A 17,636-nucleotide genomic window follows, 5' to 3' on the forward strand; every position below is an offset into this window, starting at 1 on the left:
CTCCATGGGCAACTATTTGCAACTAATAACAGTTTTATAGTACTGTAGTGCTATTTGTACTGTTTTAATTTGCTCTGTATTTCATTTAAATACATAATTTGTTATTCAGTTAAATGGTAATTTGTCTTTCTATACCTTTTTAACTACTTCCATGAAAGTTCATCTAATTGGGGCATCCAACATACACTGGTTCCAACATGTCCCAGTTACCCGGAATCCACTGTATTAATTTTAAACGAGAGATACAAACATCATGAGTTGAGAATAAAGAAATAAGAGGTGAAACTGGGACAAGGGTGAACTCTGGTGGAATTCCACAAACACAATGAAAGGTTCAGTGCAGATGTTCTGCATGTCAGCTGTCATGGACAGTATACTACTTCAGTCCAAGGATTAGAAACACATCCTCAATTATGTATGGTAACTATATATTCACAGCTGGGAACTGTACTCTACTGCAGATTTCCAGTGGAATTGAGTTTCAGAGATGGAGAACCAATGTGATCGTACTTTTGCTAACAACAGGAATTCTGCAGATGCTGGAAATTCAAGCAACACACATCAAAGTTGCTGGTGAACGCAGCAGGCCAGGCAGCATCTCTAGGAAGAGGTGCAGTCGACGTTTCAGGCCGAGACCCTTCGTCAGGACTAACTGAAGGAAGAGTGAGTAAGAGATTTGAAAGTGGGATGGGGAGGGGGAGATCCAAAATGATAGAAGACAGGAGGGGGAGGGATAGAGCCAAGAGCTGGACAGGTCATAGGCAAAAGGGGATACAAGAGGATCATGGAACAGGAGGTCCAGGAAGAAAGACAAGGGGGGGGACCCAGAGGATGGGCAAGAGGTATATTCAGTGGGACAGAGGCAGAAAAAGGAGAGTGAGAGAAAAAATGTGTGCATAAAAATGAGTAACAGATGGGGTACGGGGGGAGGTCTCTAACTTCCGCTAAGGCCCCACCTCCCCCTCGTACCCCATCTGTTACTCATTTTTATACACACATTCTTTCTCTCACTCTCCTTTTTCTCCCTCTGTCCCTCTGAATATACCTCTTGCCCATCCTCTGGGTCCTCCCCCCCCCCTTGTCTTTCTTCCCGTACCTCCTGTCCCATGATCCTCTCATATCCCTTTTGCCAATCACCTGTCCAGCTCTTGGCTCTATCCCTCCCCCTCCTGTCTTCTCCTATCATTTTGGATCTCCCCCTCCCCCTCCAACTTTCAAATCCCTTACTCACCCTTCCTTCAGTTAGTCCTGACGAAGGGTCTCGGCCTGAAACGTCGACTGCACCTCTTCCTACAGATGCTGCTTGGCCTGCTGCGTTCACCAGCAACTTTGATGTGTGGTACTTTTGCTATGTGCTGCCAAGGACAAATTTCTATCCTATTGTACTTCTCTGCATCACAGACAAATTCTCCCTAATCACAATCAATGAAGTTTGTTTTAAACTGTTATAAGAAAAAAAACATTTGCCTCTGTGCTATGGCATAATGATAAAATACCACTTGTCACCATGACAAGTTTTAGAAAGCATGACTGCATCAGACAATGAAATCTGTATTTATTCTGCTGAGCAAAGTGTGCGACATAAACAAAATCCATCGTGTGATTTTTGTGCTTTTTTATATAACGATTGACGCTTAAGGTACAGACACAAACAATATGAGAATTAACTACTTATAAAAGTCTTCACACTTTATGCTTGGATTTACATATTTAATTTTTCCTTTCTTAATTGCTTGGAAAGCAAATGGACACAAAATAAAAACGCTTTTGTCCATTTCAGCTTCATAGAGCATAGAACAGTACAGCACAGGAACAGGTCCTTCGACACACAAGGTTGTGCCAAACCAATTAAATTAGTAATCAAATTGCCAGCTAACTTAATCTCTTCTGCCTCAACAATGTCAATATCCTTTCATTTTACTCACTTTCATGTGTTTATCTAACAGCCTCTTAAATGCCTCTGCCATAACTGCCTCTATCACCACCCCAGGGAGCAGATTCCAGGCACCCATTCACTCTCGATGTGAAAAACTTTCCCCTCACATCTTTAAAATTACCCCCTCTCACCTTAAATTCACACCCTCTGATATTAGACATTTCAACCCTGGGAAAAAGATACAGTCCGTCTACTCTATCTATGCCTCTCCTAACTATATAAACACCTATCCAATCTCCCATCAGCCCTCACCAGTCCAGAAAAGCAGTTTGTCCCACCGCACGTTACAACGCATGCCCTGTAATCCAGGCAGCTTCGAAAGTGCGTCGTCCAACAAACCAGTTAAAATAGCTCCATAATCTGATTTAATGCAAATTACAAATCAGACCAAGTTAAATCCTAACTGGAATTCAGCTTCCCGTTCTGGGTACCTTTTGTTCAGACCAACCTGCATCTGAGTATAATTCTCTTGTTCTCTTTTAAGGGTTGATTCGGCATCCAGAAGACTCTCTTGCATCGTCTGGTAGGCTTGGTTATGCAAGCTGCTGCCTTCATTATGATCCTGCAGAATCCTTTCAGTAAAACAGGAGTGTCACTATAAAACTCTCCTTGGGATTTGATAGATGTAATGTGTAAATACACAGTACAACGACATGGATTAGTCTATATTATCTCACTTCCATAACATTTAGGAATTTTCAATTTGCTCACCGTTTAATACTGCCAGTTAGAGGCACTAACAATCATCTTATTACATCAACGAGGGTGTATGTCAACAGCAAAACTTACTTAACCCCCAGTAAATGGGCAATTAAATTGAAGCTCCAGCATGCATAATGAGGAAAGTCTCAATGCCAAGAGGAACAATAAACCCAGCACATGGTAATATACATTAAATATGGAAAAAAGGCAACACTTTGGATATTGAAGTACAGGAGCTATACAGTTATGCTAGCTTAATGAGGAAAGTGAAATCAGGAAACCAGCACATTCTTTGACATAACTGATTAGAATGGATGTGAAATATGTTAACTTGTAATGATGTACCTCGGGCATACAACAATTTAACACATTTATTCCGCAAACCGACATCACCACAAATAGTAGCATAAACATTTGAGCATAAGTAGTGAACTCTAATATACATATCACCTTCACTCTTGTATTCATCACCCTTTTTGATTTTACCCCCATGATACACTGCAATGATTGGCCATTGTTGTTTGGCACGCCAAAGGCTCGGCCTAAGAGTCTGGCTCAGATTTGAAAGCCTAGGATCTCGGGGCTCTGCAGATGGGCAGATCAAGGGTCCGTGTCACGACAGGAGACTCATGTGTCTTTGGTGGATCAGGTTATCTGCGACTGTGTGCCTGGAGACCCGGGATCTTTGCGAAAAAAGCGTTGTAACGAACTTTTAACATTGTAAACCAGCGAGTTGTTTGTTATGTCTCCCCGCTGAGACACCTCTTCCTCTCTTATTAGGGAAGGAGAGAACCTGTCATATGTCGTATACTGGGTGAAACGCTAAGTCTTTGGGATAACTGCAAGTCTCTGTCTTTGCTGTTGCTTTGCTCATGCTTGGGTGCTTGGTGGCAGTGCTGATGCTTTTTTTTGCCGATGGTGGGGGGGGAGGGGAGATTGTTGCTTGCTGCCGTTTAACATGGGAGGGGAGAGCTGGGGGAACTTTGGGTTCTAACATTTAACTGTCATTCATTCTGTGGGGCACCCCTCTGTTTTTGTGGATGCTTGCAAAGAAAAAGGATTTCCAGATGTACAGTGGCATGCAAAAGTTTGGGCACTCCTGGTAAAAATTTCTGTTACTGTGAATAGCTAAGCGAGTAAAAGATGAACTGATTTCCAAAAGGCATAAAATTAAAGATGACACATTTCTTTAATAGTTTAAGCAAAAAAACTTTTTTATTCCCATCTTTTACAGTTTCAAAATAACAAAAAAGGAAAAGGGACCGAAGTAAATTTTGGGCACCCTGCATGGCAGTACTTAGTAATACCACCCACCCCCCCGCCCCCCTTGGCAAGTATCACAGCTTGAAAATGCTTCTTGTAGCCAGCTAAGAGTCTTTCAATTCTCGTTTGGGGGATTTTCACCCATTCTTCCTTGCAAAAGGCTTCTAGTTCTGTGAGATTCTTGGATGGTCTTGCATGCACTGCTCTTTTGCACCAGGAATTGAACCTGGGTCACTGGTACTGTGAAGGGCTAAGCTAACCATCGTGCTACCCAGCCAGACGTGAAGTGTTGCACCTTGGCAGGTCAAATGTAAAGAGACAGTACACTGTTAAGGACAAGACCCTTAACAGTCTTGATGAGGTCCAAGTTCTTAACTCTCTAAAAGTGGCAATGCAGGCTGATAGGGTGATTAAGAAGGTATACGGCAGGTCGATGGGGTTATTAAGAAGGTATACGGCAGGCTGATAGGGTGATTAAGAAGGTATACAGCAGGCTGATGGGGTTATTAAGAAGGTATACGGCAGGCTGATGGGGTGACTAAGAAGGTATACGGCAGGCTGATAGGGTGATTAAGAAGGTATACGGCGGGCTGATAGGGTGATTAAGAAGGTATACGGCGGGCTGATAGGGTGATTAAGAAGGTATACGGCAGGCTGATGGGGTTATTAAGAAGGTATACGGCAGGCTGATGGGGTTATTAAGAAGGTATACGGCAGGCTGATGGGGTTATTAAGAAGGTATACGGCAGGCTGATAGGGTGATTAAGAAGGTATACGGTAGGCTGATGGGGTTATTAAGAAGGTATATGGCAGGCTGATAGGGTGATTAAGAAGGTATGCGGCAGGCCAGTGGGGTGACTAAGAAGGTATACGGCAGGCTGACCTTTATGAGTTGAGCCACTGAGCTCAAAAGTTAGGAAGTTGCTCTCCACATCGTCCTGCCCAGGCTTGCGTATTTAGACAGCTAAGAACAATATCCATGGTCAGCTCTGACCAACAAGGGCCCTCACTGTGAACTGCATCCTTGATTTCACTAAATGTTATAAATGAAGAGCTGCATGTTTTTCCTTTCAAAAACGCCATGAAATAAATAAAAATCTCATGAAAGGAACAAGTGTTAAAATCTCTTTTTCAGTCTGTTTCTCATCCAAATTCAGTGCCTTTTGGAAGCTTTATGGAATAAATTTTATCTAATGAACAACATGCATGCCAACAGAGTCATTGCTACCTGTTTTTCTCACTCTGCAGCATGTCTATCACTTCAGTGCGCGTCTTCAGCAGCTGATCTGCCTCTTCCAGCCTCACTTTGAGCACTGCCAGCTGAGAATCCTTGGCACTCAGCACCTCGTTCAGGTCGTCCACCTGAGAGCGCAGCTCCCGACTGATCCTGTCTGTCTTCCAGTTTTCCGTATTCCATTTCTCAATCTGTTTCCTGGATTTATTTAACTCTACAAACACAAAAATTACCATGACATGAAAGTACAGATCACAGAGGCTGTTCACCCCAACCAACTGCATCTGGAATAATGCAATGTTTTTTGCGCAAATTTCCAAATTAAAGGACTATTGTAAAACAAAATATCATGGCTCTTGAGATCTTTGGCTTCTCTTACTTGTTTAATCCTTTCAAATTTAATTTCTCTCATTGCTGTATTTGAGTTCACTTAGGAATAATTAATGTAACCCTCATCAGTTTAATACCTTCTCTACTTATTGTCGCTCAGGCTGTCTATTGGAACGAGTGTCAGAAAAATTCCAACTTTTCCTTGTACGTACAACCCCTGGTTCTGGAAATCAGTCAGGAATTTGCTTAGGCCCCACGTCGCCCCCTACTCACCGCGTTTCCTCCCACTTCCTGCATCAAACCCACTCCCCACATCGCCCCCACACCCCTACTCCTCATGTCGCAGCCACTCTCCACGTTTCCCCCACTCCTCGTCGCCCCTACTCCCCGCATCGCACCTATTCCCCCACTCCCCATGTCGCCCACACTCCTCACATTGCCCCCACATAGAACATAGAATAGTACAGCACAGTACAGGCCCTTCAGCCACAATGTTGTGCCGACCCTCAAACCCTGCCTCCCATATAACCCCCCACTTTAAATTCCTCCATATATCTGTCTAGTAGTCTCTTAAACTTCACTAGTGTATCTGCCTCCACCACTAACTCAGGCAGTGCATTCCACGCACCAACCACTCTCTGAGTAAAAAACCTTCCTCTAATATCCCCCTTGAACTTCCCACCCCTTACCTTAAAGCCATGTCCTCTTGTATTGAGCAGTGGTGCCCTGGGGAAGAGGCGCTGGCTATCCACTCTGTCTATTCCTCTTAATATCTTGTACACCTCTATCATGTCTCCTCTCATCCTCCTTCTCTCCAAAAAGTAAAGCCCTAGCTCCCTTAATCTCTGATCATAATCCATACTCTCTAAACCAGGCAGCTGTACCCTTTCCAATGCTTCCACATCCTTCCTATAGTGAGGCTACCAGAACTGGACACAGTACTCCAAGTGCGGCCTAGCCAGAGTTTTATAGAGCTGCATCATTACATCACAACTCTTAAACTCTATCCCTCGACTTATGAAAGCTAACACCCCATAAGCTTTCTTAACTACCCTATCTACCTGTGAGGCAACTTTCAGGGATCTGTGGACAGGTACCCCGAGATCCCTCTGCTCCTCCACACTACCAAGTATCCTGCCATTTACTTTGTACTCTGCTTTGGAGTTTGTCCTTCCAAAGTGTACCACCTCACGAACTCCATCCGCCACTTCTCAGCCCACTTCTGCATCCTATCAATGTCTCTCTGCAATCTTCGACAATCCTCTACACTATCCACACCACCACCAACCTTTGTGTCGTCTGCAAACTTGCCAACCCATCCTTCAATCCCCACATCCAGGTCGTTAATAAAAATCACAAGAAGTAGAGGTCCCAGAACCAATCCTTGTGGGACACCACTAGTCACAATGCTCCAATTCGAATGTACTCCCTCCACCACCACCCTCTGCCTTCTGCAGGCAAGCCAATTCTGAATCCACCTGGCCAAATTTCCCTGGATCCCATGCCTCCTGACTTTCTGAATAAGCCTACCTTGTGGAACCTTGTCAAATGCCTTACTAAAATCCATGTAGATCACATCCACTGCACTACCCTCATCTATATGCCTGGTCACCTCCTCAAAGAACTCTATCAGGCTTGTTAGACATGATCTGTCCTTCACAAAGCCACACTGACTGTCCCTGATCAGACCATGATTCTCTAAATGCTCATAGATCCTGTCTCTAAGAATCTTTTCCAACAGCTTTCCCACCACTGACGTAAGGCTCTCTGGTCTATAATTACCCGGACTATCCCTACTACCTTTTTTGAACAAGGGGACAACATTCACCTTCCTCCAATCCTCCAGTACCATTCCCGTGGACAACGAGGACATAAAGATCCTAGCCAGAGGCTCAGCAATCTCTTCTCTCGCCTCGTGGAGCAGCCTGGGGAATATTCTGTCAGGCCCCGGGGACTTATCCGTCCTAATGTATTTTAATAACTTCCTGCATTTCCCCCACTCCCCTACTCCTTGCGTCACCCCCACTTCCCTACTCCCCACATCTTCCCTAAAATCGCCCCTATACCCCACATCGCCCCCTACGCCCCCACTCCCTGCGTCTACCTCTCGACTCCTAAATTCAGACCTACGGTTGATGAAGGTCAATGCACCGTATGCCTTCTTAACCACAGAGTCAACCTGCGCAGCTCCTATGGACTCGGACCCCAGGATCCCTCTGATCCTCCACACTGCCAAGAGTCTTATCATACTATATTCTGCCATCATAAGAGCAGAATGAGGCTATTGAAAATGCACCACCATTCCATTAATTCGAGAAATGTGTAATTTTGTGGCAGCAGTATATTGCAATACATAATGAAAGGAGCGCAGAGTGGGGACTCAGGACAGTGTGATCGCGGGACCGTCGCGGCAGGGGGAGGAGCGAAGGGCTCCGGACAGTGTGATCGCGGGACTGTCACAGCAGGACGAGGAGCGAGGGGCTGGGGAGAGCGCTGAGTGCTGGGAAACAGCTGAGGAGCTGAGGTGAGTGTGATTTAAAAGGAGTGCGGAGGGCAACTGAAGGGTTAAACAGTGTTGATTAGTTGATTAGAGGGAGTGAGTATTGGAGATAATTGGCAGGGACAAATAAAAGGAGGGGTAACTGAAGAGGAGTGGCCAGTGTGCGAGTGGCTCAGGGTAGGAGTGGAGCTTTGAGGCTGAGGCTGAGGCTGAGGCTGAGGCTGAGGCTGAGGCTGAGGCTGAGGCTGAACCTGCTCCCAGTGAGGTAAGGCTGGGTAAGTTCCTTTAATTACTCTAATTACCTTAGGAGTAGGAAATGGAGGCAGCAGTTAGGGCAGTCAAGTGCTCCATTTGCTGTATGTGGGAAGTCAGGGTGAGCACAATTGTCCCTGATGACTACACCTGTAAAAGGTGCATCCAGCTGCAGCTCCTGACAAACTGAGTTAGGGAACTGGAACTGGAGCTGGAGCTGGATGAACTTCAGATCATTCGTGAGGCAGAAATAGACAGGAGTTACAGGGAGACAGTCACCTGTAAAAGTCAGGAGGCAGGTAGCTGGATGACTGTCAGGAGAGGGAAGGGGAATAGACAGAATGAGCAGAGCACCCCTGTGGCCATTCCCATCAATAATAAGTATACCATTTTGGGTTCTGTTGGTGGGGACAACCTACCAGAGACAAGTTGTAGTGGTTGCATCTCTGGCTCTGAGACGGGATCCTCAGCTCAGAAGGGAAGGAGGGAAAAGAGAGGAGCAGTAGTGACAGGGGATTCGATAGTTAGGGGACAGATAAGAGGTTCTATGGGAGAGATCGAGAATCCTGGATGGTCTGTTGCCTGCCTGGTGCCAGGGTCCGCGATACCTCGGATGGAGTTCTCGGTATTCTCAGGAGGGAGGGTGAGCAGCCAGATGTCGTGGTCCATGTAGGGACCAATGATGTGGATAGGAAGAAGGAGGAGGTCTTGCAAAGAGAGTTTTGGGAGTTCGGTGCAAAGTTGAAGGATAGGACCTCCAGGGTTGCAATCTCAGGATTGCTACCTGTGCCACGTGCTAGTGAGGCTAGAAACAGGAAGATAATGCAGCTAAATACGGGACTAAGGAGTTGGTGCAGGAGGGAGGACTTCATGTTTCTGGACAATTGGGCCTTGTTCCAGGGAAGGTGGAACCTGTTACGACGGGACGGGTTGCACCTGAACTGGAGGGGGACTAACATCCCTCCAGGTAAGTCTGCTAGTGCTGCCCTGGGGGGTTTAAACTAGATTTGCAGGGGGAGGGGAACCAGAGTGTTAGAGCAGATAGTGAGGTGGAGGAGGGTAAAGGTCATGAGAGGACTGCATGTATAGACAGTAATCAAAGGTTTGTACAAAATAGAAATGTCCTCAGGTGCATCTATTTCAATGAAAGGAGTATTGTAGGTAAGGCAGATGAATTTAGGGCGTGGATCGACACATGGGATTACGACATTATTGCTTTTAGTGAGACTTGGTTGCAGGAGGGGCAGGACTGGCAGCTTAATGTTCCGGGGTTCTGTTGTTTCAGATGCGACAGAGGGGGAGGGATGAAAGGGGGAGGAGTGGCATTACTAGTCAGAGAGACTATCACAGCTGTGCATAGACAGGACAGCCCAGAGGGCTCATCTACAGAGGCCATATGGGTGGAGCTGAGGAACGGGAAAGGTGTGACCACACTAATAGGGTTGTATTATAGCTCGCCCAATAGTCAGAGCGAATTGGAGGCGCAAATCTGTGGAGAGATAGCAGACCGATGTAAGAAACAGGAAGTTGTAATAGTAGGGGATTTTAACTTTCCACATATTGACTGGGATTCCCACATTGTGAAAGGGCTAGATGGCTTGGAGTTTGTCAAATGCGTTCAAGAAAGTTTTCTAAATCAATATATCGAGGTACCTATGAGAGAGGATGAAATACTTGATCTCCTATTAGGGAACCAGACAGGTCAGGTGACAGAAGTATGTGTAGGTGACCACTTTGGATCCAGTGACCGTAATGTCATTCGCTTCAAGTTAATTATGGATAAGGATAGGTCTGGTTCTTGAGTTGAAGTTCTAAATTGGAGAAGGGCCAATTTTGTGGAAATGAGAAAGGATCTAGGAAGAGTGGTTTGGGATAAGCTGTTTTCTGGCAAGGATGTGTTCAGTAAGTGGAAGGCCTTCAAAGGAAAAATTTTGAGAGTGCAGAGCTTGCATGTTCCTGCCAGGATTAAAGGCAAAGTTAACAAGCATAGGGAACCTTGGTTTTCAAGGGATATTGGTGATCTGGTTAAGGAAAAGAGAGAGGTGTATAGCAGGTATAGGCAACAAAGAACAAATGAGGTACTTGAAGAGTATAGAAGATTTAAGAAAATACTAAAGAAGGAAATCAGGAAGGCAAAAAGACATGAGGCAGATGATGTGAAGGTAAACCCAAAGGGTTTCTACAAGTATATTAGAGTAAAAGGATAGTAAGGGACAAAATTGGTCCCCTAGAAGATCAGAGTGGTTGTCTGTGTGGAGCTACACGAGATGGGGGAAATCTTAAACAGTTTTTTTTGCATCAGTATTTATTCAGGAAACTGGCAATGTGTATATGGAAAGAAGGGAAACAAGCAGTAGTGTCCTAGAACATATAGAGATTAAAGAGGAGGAGGTGCTTGCTGCCTTACAGCGAATAAAGGTAGATAAATCCCCCGGGCCTGACATGATATTTCCTCGATCTTGAGAGAGACTAGTGTAGAAATTGCAGGGGCCCTGGCAGAAATATTTAAAATGTCCTTAGCCACGAGTGCAGTGCCAGAGGATTGGAGGGTAGCTCATGTTCCGTTGTTAAGCAAGGCTCCAAAGGTAAACCAGGTAATTACAGGCCAGTGAGCCTGACATCAGTAGTAGGTAAACTATTGGAGAGATCAGATATACAAGTATTTAGACAGCCAAGGGCTGAGTAATGATAGTCAGCATGACTTTGTGCGTGGTAGATCGTGTTTAACGAATCTTGTAGAGTTTTTCGAGGAGGTTACCAAGAAAGTAGATGAAGGAAAGGCTGTGGATGTTGTCTACATGGACTTTAGTAAGGCCTCTGACAAGGTGCCACATGGGAGGTTAGTTCAGAAGGTTCAGACACTAGGTATCCATGGAGAGGTTGTAAACTGGATTTGAAATTGGCTGTGTGGGAGAAGACAGTGGTAGTGGATGATTGCTTCTCAGACTGAAGGCCTGTGACTAGTGGTGTGCCTCAGGGATCTGTGCTGGGACCATTGTTGTTTGTTGTCTATATCAATAATCTATTGGATCAGCAAGTTTGCTGATGACACTAAGATTGGAGGTGTTGGAGACAGCGAGGAAGGCTTTCAAAGCTTGCAGAGGGATCTGGGCCAACTGGAAAACTGGGCCAGAAAATGGCAGATGGAATTTAACGCAGACAAGTGAGGTGTTGCATTTTGGAAGGACAGATCAAGGTAGGACATGCACAGTAAATGGTATGGCACTGAGGAGTGTGGAGGAACAAAGGGATCTGGGAGTTCAGATATATAATTCCCTGAAAGTGGCATCACAGATAGACAGGGTTGTAAAGAAGGCTATTGGTATCCTGGCATTCATAAATCAAAGTATTGGGTATCGAAGTTGGGATGTTATGGTGAGGTTGTATAAGACATTGGTGAGACCAAATTTGGAGTATTGTGTGCAGTTCTGGTCACCTAACTATAGAAAGGATATCAGTATGAAGATTTACTAGGTTGCCGGGTCTTCAGGAGTTGAATTTCAGGGAAAGATTAAACAGGTTAGGACTTCATTCCTTGGAGCGTAGAAGAATGGGCGGGGGGGGAGATTTGATAAAGGTTTACAAAACTGAGGGGTATAGACGGAGTAAATGCAAGTAGGCTCCTTCCACTTAGATTAGGAGAGATATGAGAGGACATGGCTTTAGGGTGAAAGGGGAAAGTTTTACGGGGAACTTCTTCACTCAGAGAGCGGTGGGAGTGTGGAACGAGCTGCCATCTGATGCGGTAAATGCGGGCTCACTCAAGTTTGAAGAATAAATTGGATAGATACATGGATAGGAGAGGTCTGGAGGGTTATGGACTGGGTGCAGGTCAATGGGATTAGCGGAATAAAGTTTTGGCACAGACTAGATGGGCCGAACAGCCTGTTTTCTGTGCTGTAGTGTTCTATGGTTCCAATAAATAACTATAAACTGAGAAAAATCAAATTACATAGTACAGTACTACTCTAGGTGCTAGTAGGTCATCAGAAGTTCTAGATAGCGGAAGGAGGCAGTGAATAGTGAACACACACTTCAGCAGGTAAGTTTTGTTTATAAAAAAACAAAATATACAAAATATTTACATGAATAAGAACAAATTAAAATTCCAACATGCTGTTAGGTTCCAAATCTATCAAATTCCTTTTCAGTTAGAATCAGTAAGATTCATTAGAATAACCTTTATTACTCCAATTTCTCTAATTAGTTCTAGTGTTATTCCCTATTTAAAAGTTTACAGACTAACCTTTCCTTTTTATTTATCCCTAGTTAGAAAACTAATTGAATTTCTATTCCTGAGTATAATGGTTAGCTTTAGTTCTAGTCAGTATGTCTACAAATTCAAATTCAAAAATTATATATAAACAACTTAACTCCTTTCACAGCAATTCTCCAACATCATGACTTTTAGACAAAGTAAATCTCCTTCAGTAAGTTATTAAAGTCTTTGCAAAAATAATCAGTTCTTGCAGAAAATCAAATTCAGATCCTTCGAATGAAAATAAACTTGTACGTCCAACCGCATTAAATCTTCTACACCATTAAACATTTCATTCCCATGCAGGTTCTTCAGTCTTGGTTGGTTCGCCATCTTGTTTATTGTTTTGTTGGATGAAATAGTTGATCATCCACAGAAAGTCGATTCATAAAACAATACAAAAAAAAAAACCATTTCCCTTGGTGTGGTTTAACAGAACGAATTCCTGGTTATACAGTAAAGATCTTAGACACTCATCTGTGCTGATACTGTCTCGTTACAGCTGATACTTGTCATAGCTGTAGCTTCAATAAATCTTTTATCGCTATCGTCTCTCCTCCAGGGGTTTCACCCTTCGGTTTTCAAGTGAGGTAGAGATACTCACTACTAATTCCACTTTTAACAGTTGCTATCTTTAGTTTCTAATAGTTTGCTGCATTTCTCTCGCTTTCCCATGCTGCGTCAGCCACACATTGTTCTCACATAGCTTCCCCCCACCCCCATCCCCCAAGTTCTCTTTTAATTCTGTAATACCTCGTTTTCATCCGTCCACAGGTTTAATTAACCTGGGTCATATCTAACTATACCCTTATAGTTTTGTATGGCTCTGTCAAATCTCCTCTCAACCTTTGACATTAGAAAAAATACAGTCCTAACCTATTTAATCTTTCCTTATAACCCAGATCCTCCAGACCCAGCAACATCCTTGTAAATTTTCTCTGTACCTGATACATTGATTTATGAAGGCCAATGTGCCAGGAGTTTTCTTTACAACCCTGTCTACCTGTGATGTCACTCTCAGTGACTTATGTACCTGTATTACCAGAACCCTTTGTTCTACCACACTCCTCAGTGCCCGACCATTCACTGTGTAAGACCTACCCTGGTTGGTCCTACTGAAGTGCAAACCATTGCACGTGTCTGCATTAAACTCCATTCGACACTTTCCAGCCCATTTTTCTGCAGATACAGATCCTGCTGCAAGCCATGATAGCTTTCCTCAGTGTCCACTACACCCCCAAAACTTGGTGTCATCCGCAAATCTGCCGAACAAGTTAACCACATTATCATCCAGATCACTGATATAGATGACAAGTAACAAAGGACTCAGAACCAGTCCCTGTGGCACACCACTAGTCACAGGCCTCGAGTCAGAGAGGCAACCATTTATTACCACTCTCTGGGTTCTCCCACAAAGCCAATGTCTAATCCAATTTACTACCTCATCCTGAATGCTGAGTGACTGAACTGGTCTTGACCATCTTCCCATGTGGGACTTTGTCAAATGCTTTTCCAAAGTCTACATGCTTTACAACATCCACTGCCTTGTCTTCATCAACTTTCCTAGTAACTTCATTGAAAAACTCTGCATGATTGGTTAGACATGACCTATCACGCGCAAAGCCACGCACACTATCCTTAATCCGTCCATTTCTATCCAAATACTTATATCCGGTTCATTAGAATACTTTCCAATAACTTTCCTACACTGATGTCAGACTCACTGGCCTATAATTTCCTAGTTTATGTTTAGAGCCTTTTTTTTAAAACCCGTGAACAACATCGGATATCCTCCAAACCTCTGGTACCTCACCTGTTGCTAAGGATGTTTTAAATACCTCTGCTAGGACCCCAGCAATTTCTGCCTCCCATTGGGTCAGAGGGAATAACTGGTCAGGACATGGGGCTTTAGCCAACCTCATTTGCCTCAGGGTAGCAAACACCTTTTCTGTAATCTGTACAAACTCCATGAAATTGGTGCCTCTTTGCCTCACTTCTATAGACTCTATATCCATCTCCTGAGTAAAGAGGCAAATAATTAATTTAAGATCTCCCTCATTTGTTTTGGCTCCATTCTGGTCTTCCATAGGACCAATTTTGTCTCTTGTAATCCTTTAGCTCTCAACATGCTTACAGTATCTCCTGGACTCTCCTTCTCCTGGCCTATAAGTTCCTTTCTTCTGCTTCTCTCCCTTAATTGCAATTTTCCGGTCTTACGGAACCACTCCAGAATCTATTGCCTCCACAATCTCTTCAGCCACCTCTTTCACAACCTTGGGATGTATACCATCTGGTCCAGATGACCCAATTACCTTCAGACCATTCAATTTCCCAAACACCTTCATCCTAGTAACATCTGGCATTCTACTAGTGTCTTCCACAGTGAAGACTGATGCAAGATAATTAATCAGTTTGTCCACCATTTCCTTGTTCCCCATTACAACCTCTCCAGCATCATTTTCCAGTGGTCTGATATCTACTCTCTCCTTTCTTTCACACTGATTGTACCTGAAGAAACTTTTTTGTATTCTTTTTAATATTATTGGCTAGCTTACCTTCATTGTCCATGTTTTCCTCCTTTATGACTTTTTTAGTTGCTTTCTATTAGTTTTTAAAAGCTTCCCAATTCCCTCACTTCCCACTAATTTTTGCCCTCTTTGGTTTTTATGTTAACTTTGACTTCCCTTGTCAGCCATGGTTGTGTCATCCTGCCTTTAAAATATTGGCACAACATTACCCTCCCTCAGAGACATTTATACTGGCAGACTTCAAAAGAAGGCTACTTGTATTTCAAAGGATCCCACTCATCCTGGACATCACCTGTTTTCCCCTCTACCTTCTGGAAAGAGATACAGAGCATTAAGGACGACAGCAAAGAGACTCCTTAACAGCTTCTACCCACAAGCAGTGAAATGTATAACACCTCCTTCCCTTCTCCTGCCCCCCTCCTAAGATGGCGACAGCTAAATGCATCACACTTCCAGGAATGGCAGGTGTGCAATAGTCCTACCACCCCCCCATCCATATTATTAATTTTGGACTGCACTCCTGAGGTTTTAGAGTTGATTTTATGTATATATTCTTTGTCATGCTGCAAAACGTTGAGCTGCTAAACTGTTTCATTGCTCCACAACAATGACAATAAAGATATTAAATCACAATTACTTTTTTGGGAAGTATCTATCCTATGCCTCCTGACTTGCTCCCAGAAAGTACAGCCATTGATGCTCTGCTGTCATCCCTGCTGGTGTTCCCTTCCAATCAATTTTGGCCAGCTCCTCTTTCATGCCTCTGTAATTTAGCACCTCTGGTGGGGGAACATGTCGCGTCCTTTTCGGGGTGGCTTGTCCACCTTTGGTCCCCACCTGGCACTCGGCTCTCACTTGTGGCTCCCCGTAGCTGTTTGCATGTGACAGCGGCCACACCCCAGGCAATGGCTTCAACAAGCCGGCTAAACCAGGTGAGGGTAGCTGACGGGTCTCAAACCCTCGGTGAGATAGGGAGTTGTCTATCCCAGCATATGAAGGCAGACTCCAGCGGATTGAGCGGACAAGGCCAACAGAAGGTCCAACAGTCAAGAAGGCGGTCTCTGCCAGCGTCGTGGAAAGTGTAGAGCAGAACAAGACACAGAAGACGTCCTGGTCATCCACTGCGCCTAGTCCCATCTCCAGCCGTCTCCACTCTTGTCTTGCCGCTGGATCCAGATGGGAATTGGGAAGAGAGAGTGAGGCTGATGCTGCGCAACTCTCCCTCACTTAAATCCAAATCACACACTAGTCTTGACACCATCATAATGGTGTCGAGGTCTTCATCGACGACAACGATGGACGAACAACAACTACAACTCCATTCTAATACTGACTTTAGCTCCTTCTCAAATTGCAGGGTGAATTCTAACATTATGAACACTGGTCCCTAAGGGTTCCTTTAGCCCATGCTCTCTAATCAATTCTGGTTCATGCATAACAACCAATCCAGAATAGCTGATCCCCTGGTGGGCTCAATCACGAGCTGCTCTAAAAAGCCAATCCAGCACTAAACTGATTTTCCCAATCTACCTGCATATTGGGGTACTCCTCTGTTTTTGTGGATGTTTGCAAAGAAAAAGTTCCAGGACGTATATTATATACATTTCTCTGACATTAAATGTACCTATTGAATTCCCCCATGATTATTGTAACATTGCTCTTTTGGCACACATTTTCCATCGCCCATTGTAATTTGCAGGCCACATCCTTACTATTGTTTGAGGGGTCTGTACACAACTCCAATCAGGGTCTTTTTACCCTTACAGTTCCTTAGCTCTACCCACAACGATTCTGCATCTTCTGATCCTACGTCACTTGTTTCTAATGATTTGATTTCATTTTTTCCCCAACATAGCCACCCCATGCCCTCAGCCTACCTGCCTGTTCTTTCGATACAATGTGTATCCTTGGACATTAAGCTCCCAGCTATAATCTTCTTTCAGCCACGATTCAGTGATGTTCACCTCATACTTGCCAATCTGTAACTGTGCTACAAGATCATCTACCTTATTCTGTATACTGCGCACATTCAGATGCAACACCTTGGAGTCCTGTATTCATCCTTCTTATTTTGTCCCCCTTTTACATTGCAACTCATCCCATTGACTAAAATTTTGCCTTATCACCAGCCTTCCCTCGCTAGCAGCCTCACAATATACTGCCTCTGTTTGTGAACTAACTACCTCATCGTCAGTCCTTCTCTCCGGTTCCCACCCCTCTGCCAAATTAGTTTAAACCCACCCAAACAACTCCAGCCAACCTGCCCAAAGGGATTTTGGTCCCCTCGGGTTCAGGTGTAACCTGTCCCTTTTGCAAAGGTAGTACCTTCTGGAGTAGAGATCCCAAAGATCCATAAATCTGAACTCCTGCCCCCCGCACCAGCTCAACCAAATCATCCTATTCTTGCCCTCACAGATGTGTGGCACAGTCAGCAATCCAGAGATTACTACTCTGGGGATCCTGCTATTTGACTTGCTACCTAGCTCCCTAAAATCTCTCTTCAGGACTTCCTCAGTTTTCCTATCTCTGTCATTAGTGCCAATATATACCAAGACTTCTGGCTGCTCACCCTCCTCCTTGAGAATGCTGTGGTCCTGATCCTGGAACCCTGGGACCTGGAAGGTAACATACCA

At 44.3% G+C, this 17,636-nt stretch overlaps 1 protein-coding gene across 2 annotated transcripts in view; it reads right to left on the reverse strand.

Annotated features, from left to right (window-relative positions):
• Positions 1–17,636, reverse strand: part of golga5 (golgin A5) — a 94,177-nt gene that overhangs the window by 37,142 nt on the left and 39,399 nt on the right. For both annotated transcript variants that reach the window (XM_072274814.1, XM_072274813.1), the window contains exons 4-5: positions 5,130–5,349; positions 2,385–2,508 (exon numbers count right to left, since the gene is read on the reverse strand). In XM_072274814.1, coding sequence (XP_072130915.1) covers positions 2,385–2,508; positions 5,130–5,349 — 344 coding nt within the window. The remainder of the gene's footprint in view (positions 1–2,384; positions 2,509–5,129; positions 5,350–17,636) is intronic.

This window comes from Mobula birostris, chromosome 1, assembly GCF_030028105.1.
Source record: "Mobula birostris isolate sMobBir1 chromosome 1, sMobBir1.hap1, whole genome shotgun sequence".
Taxonomy (NCBI): Eukaryota; Metazoa; Chordata; class Chondrichthyes; order Myliobatiformes; family Myliobatidae; genus Mobula; species Mobula birostris.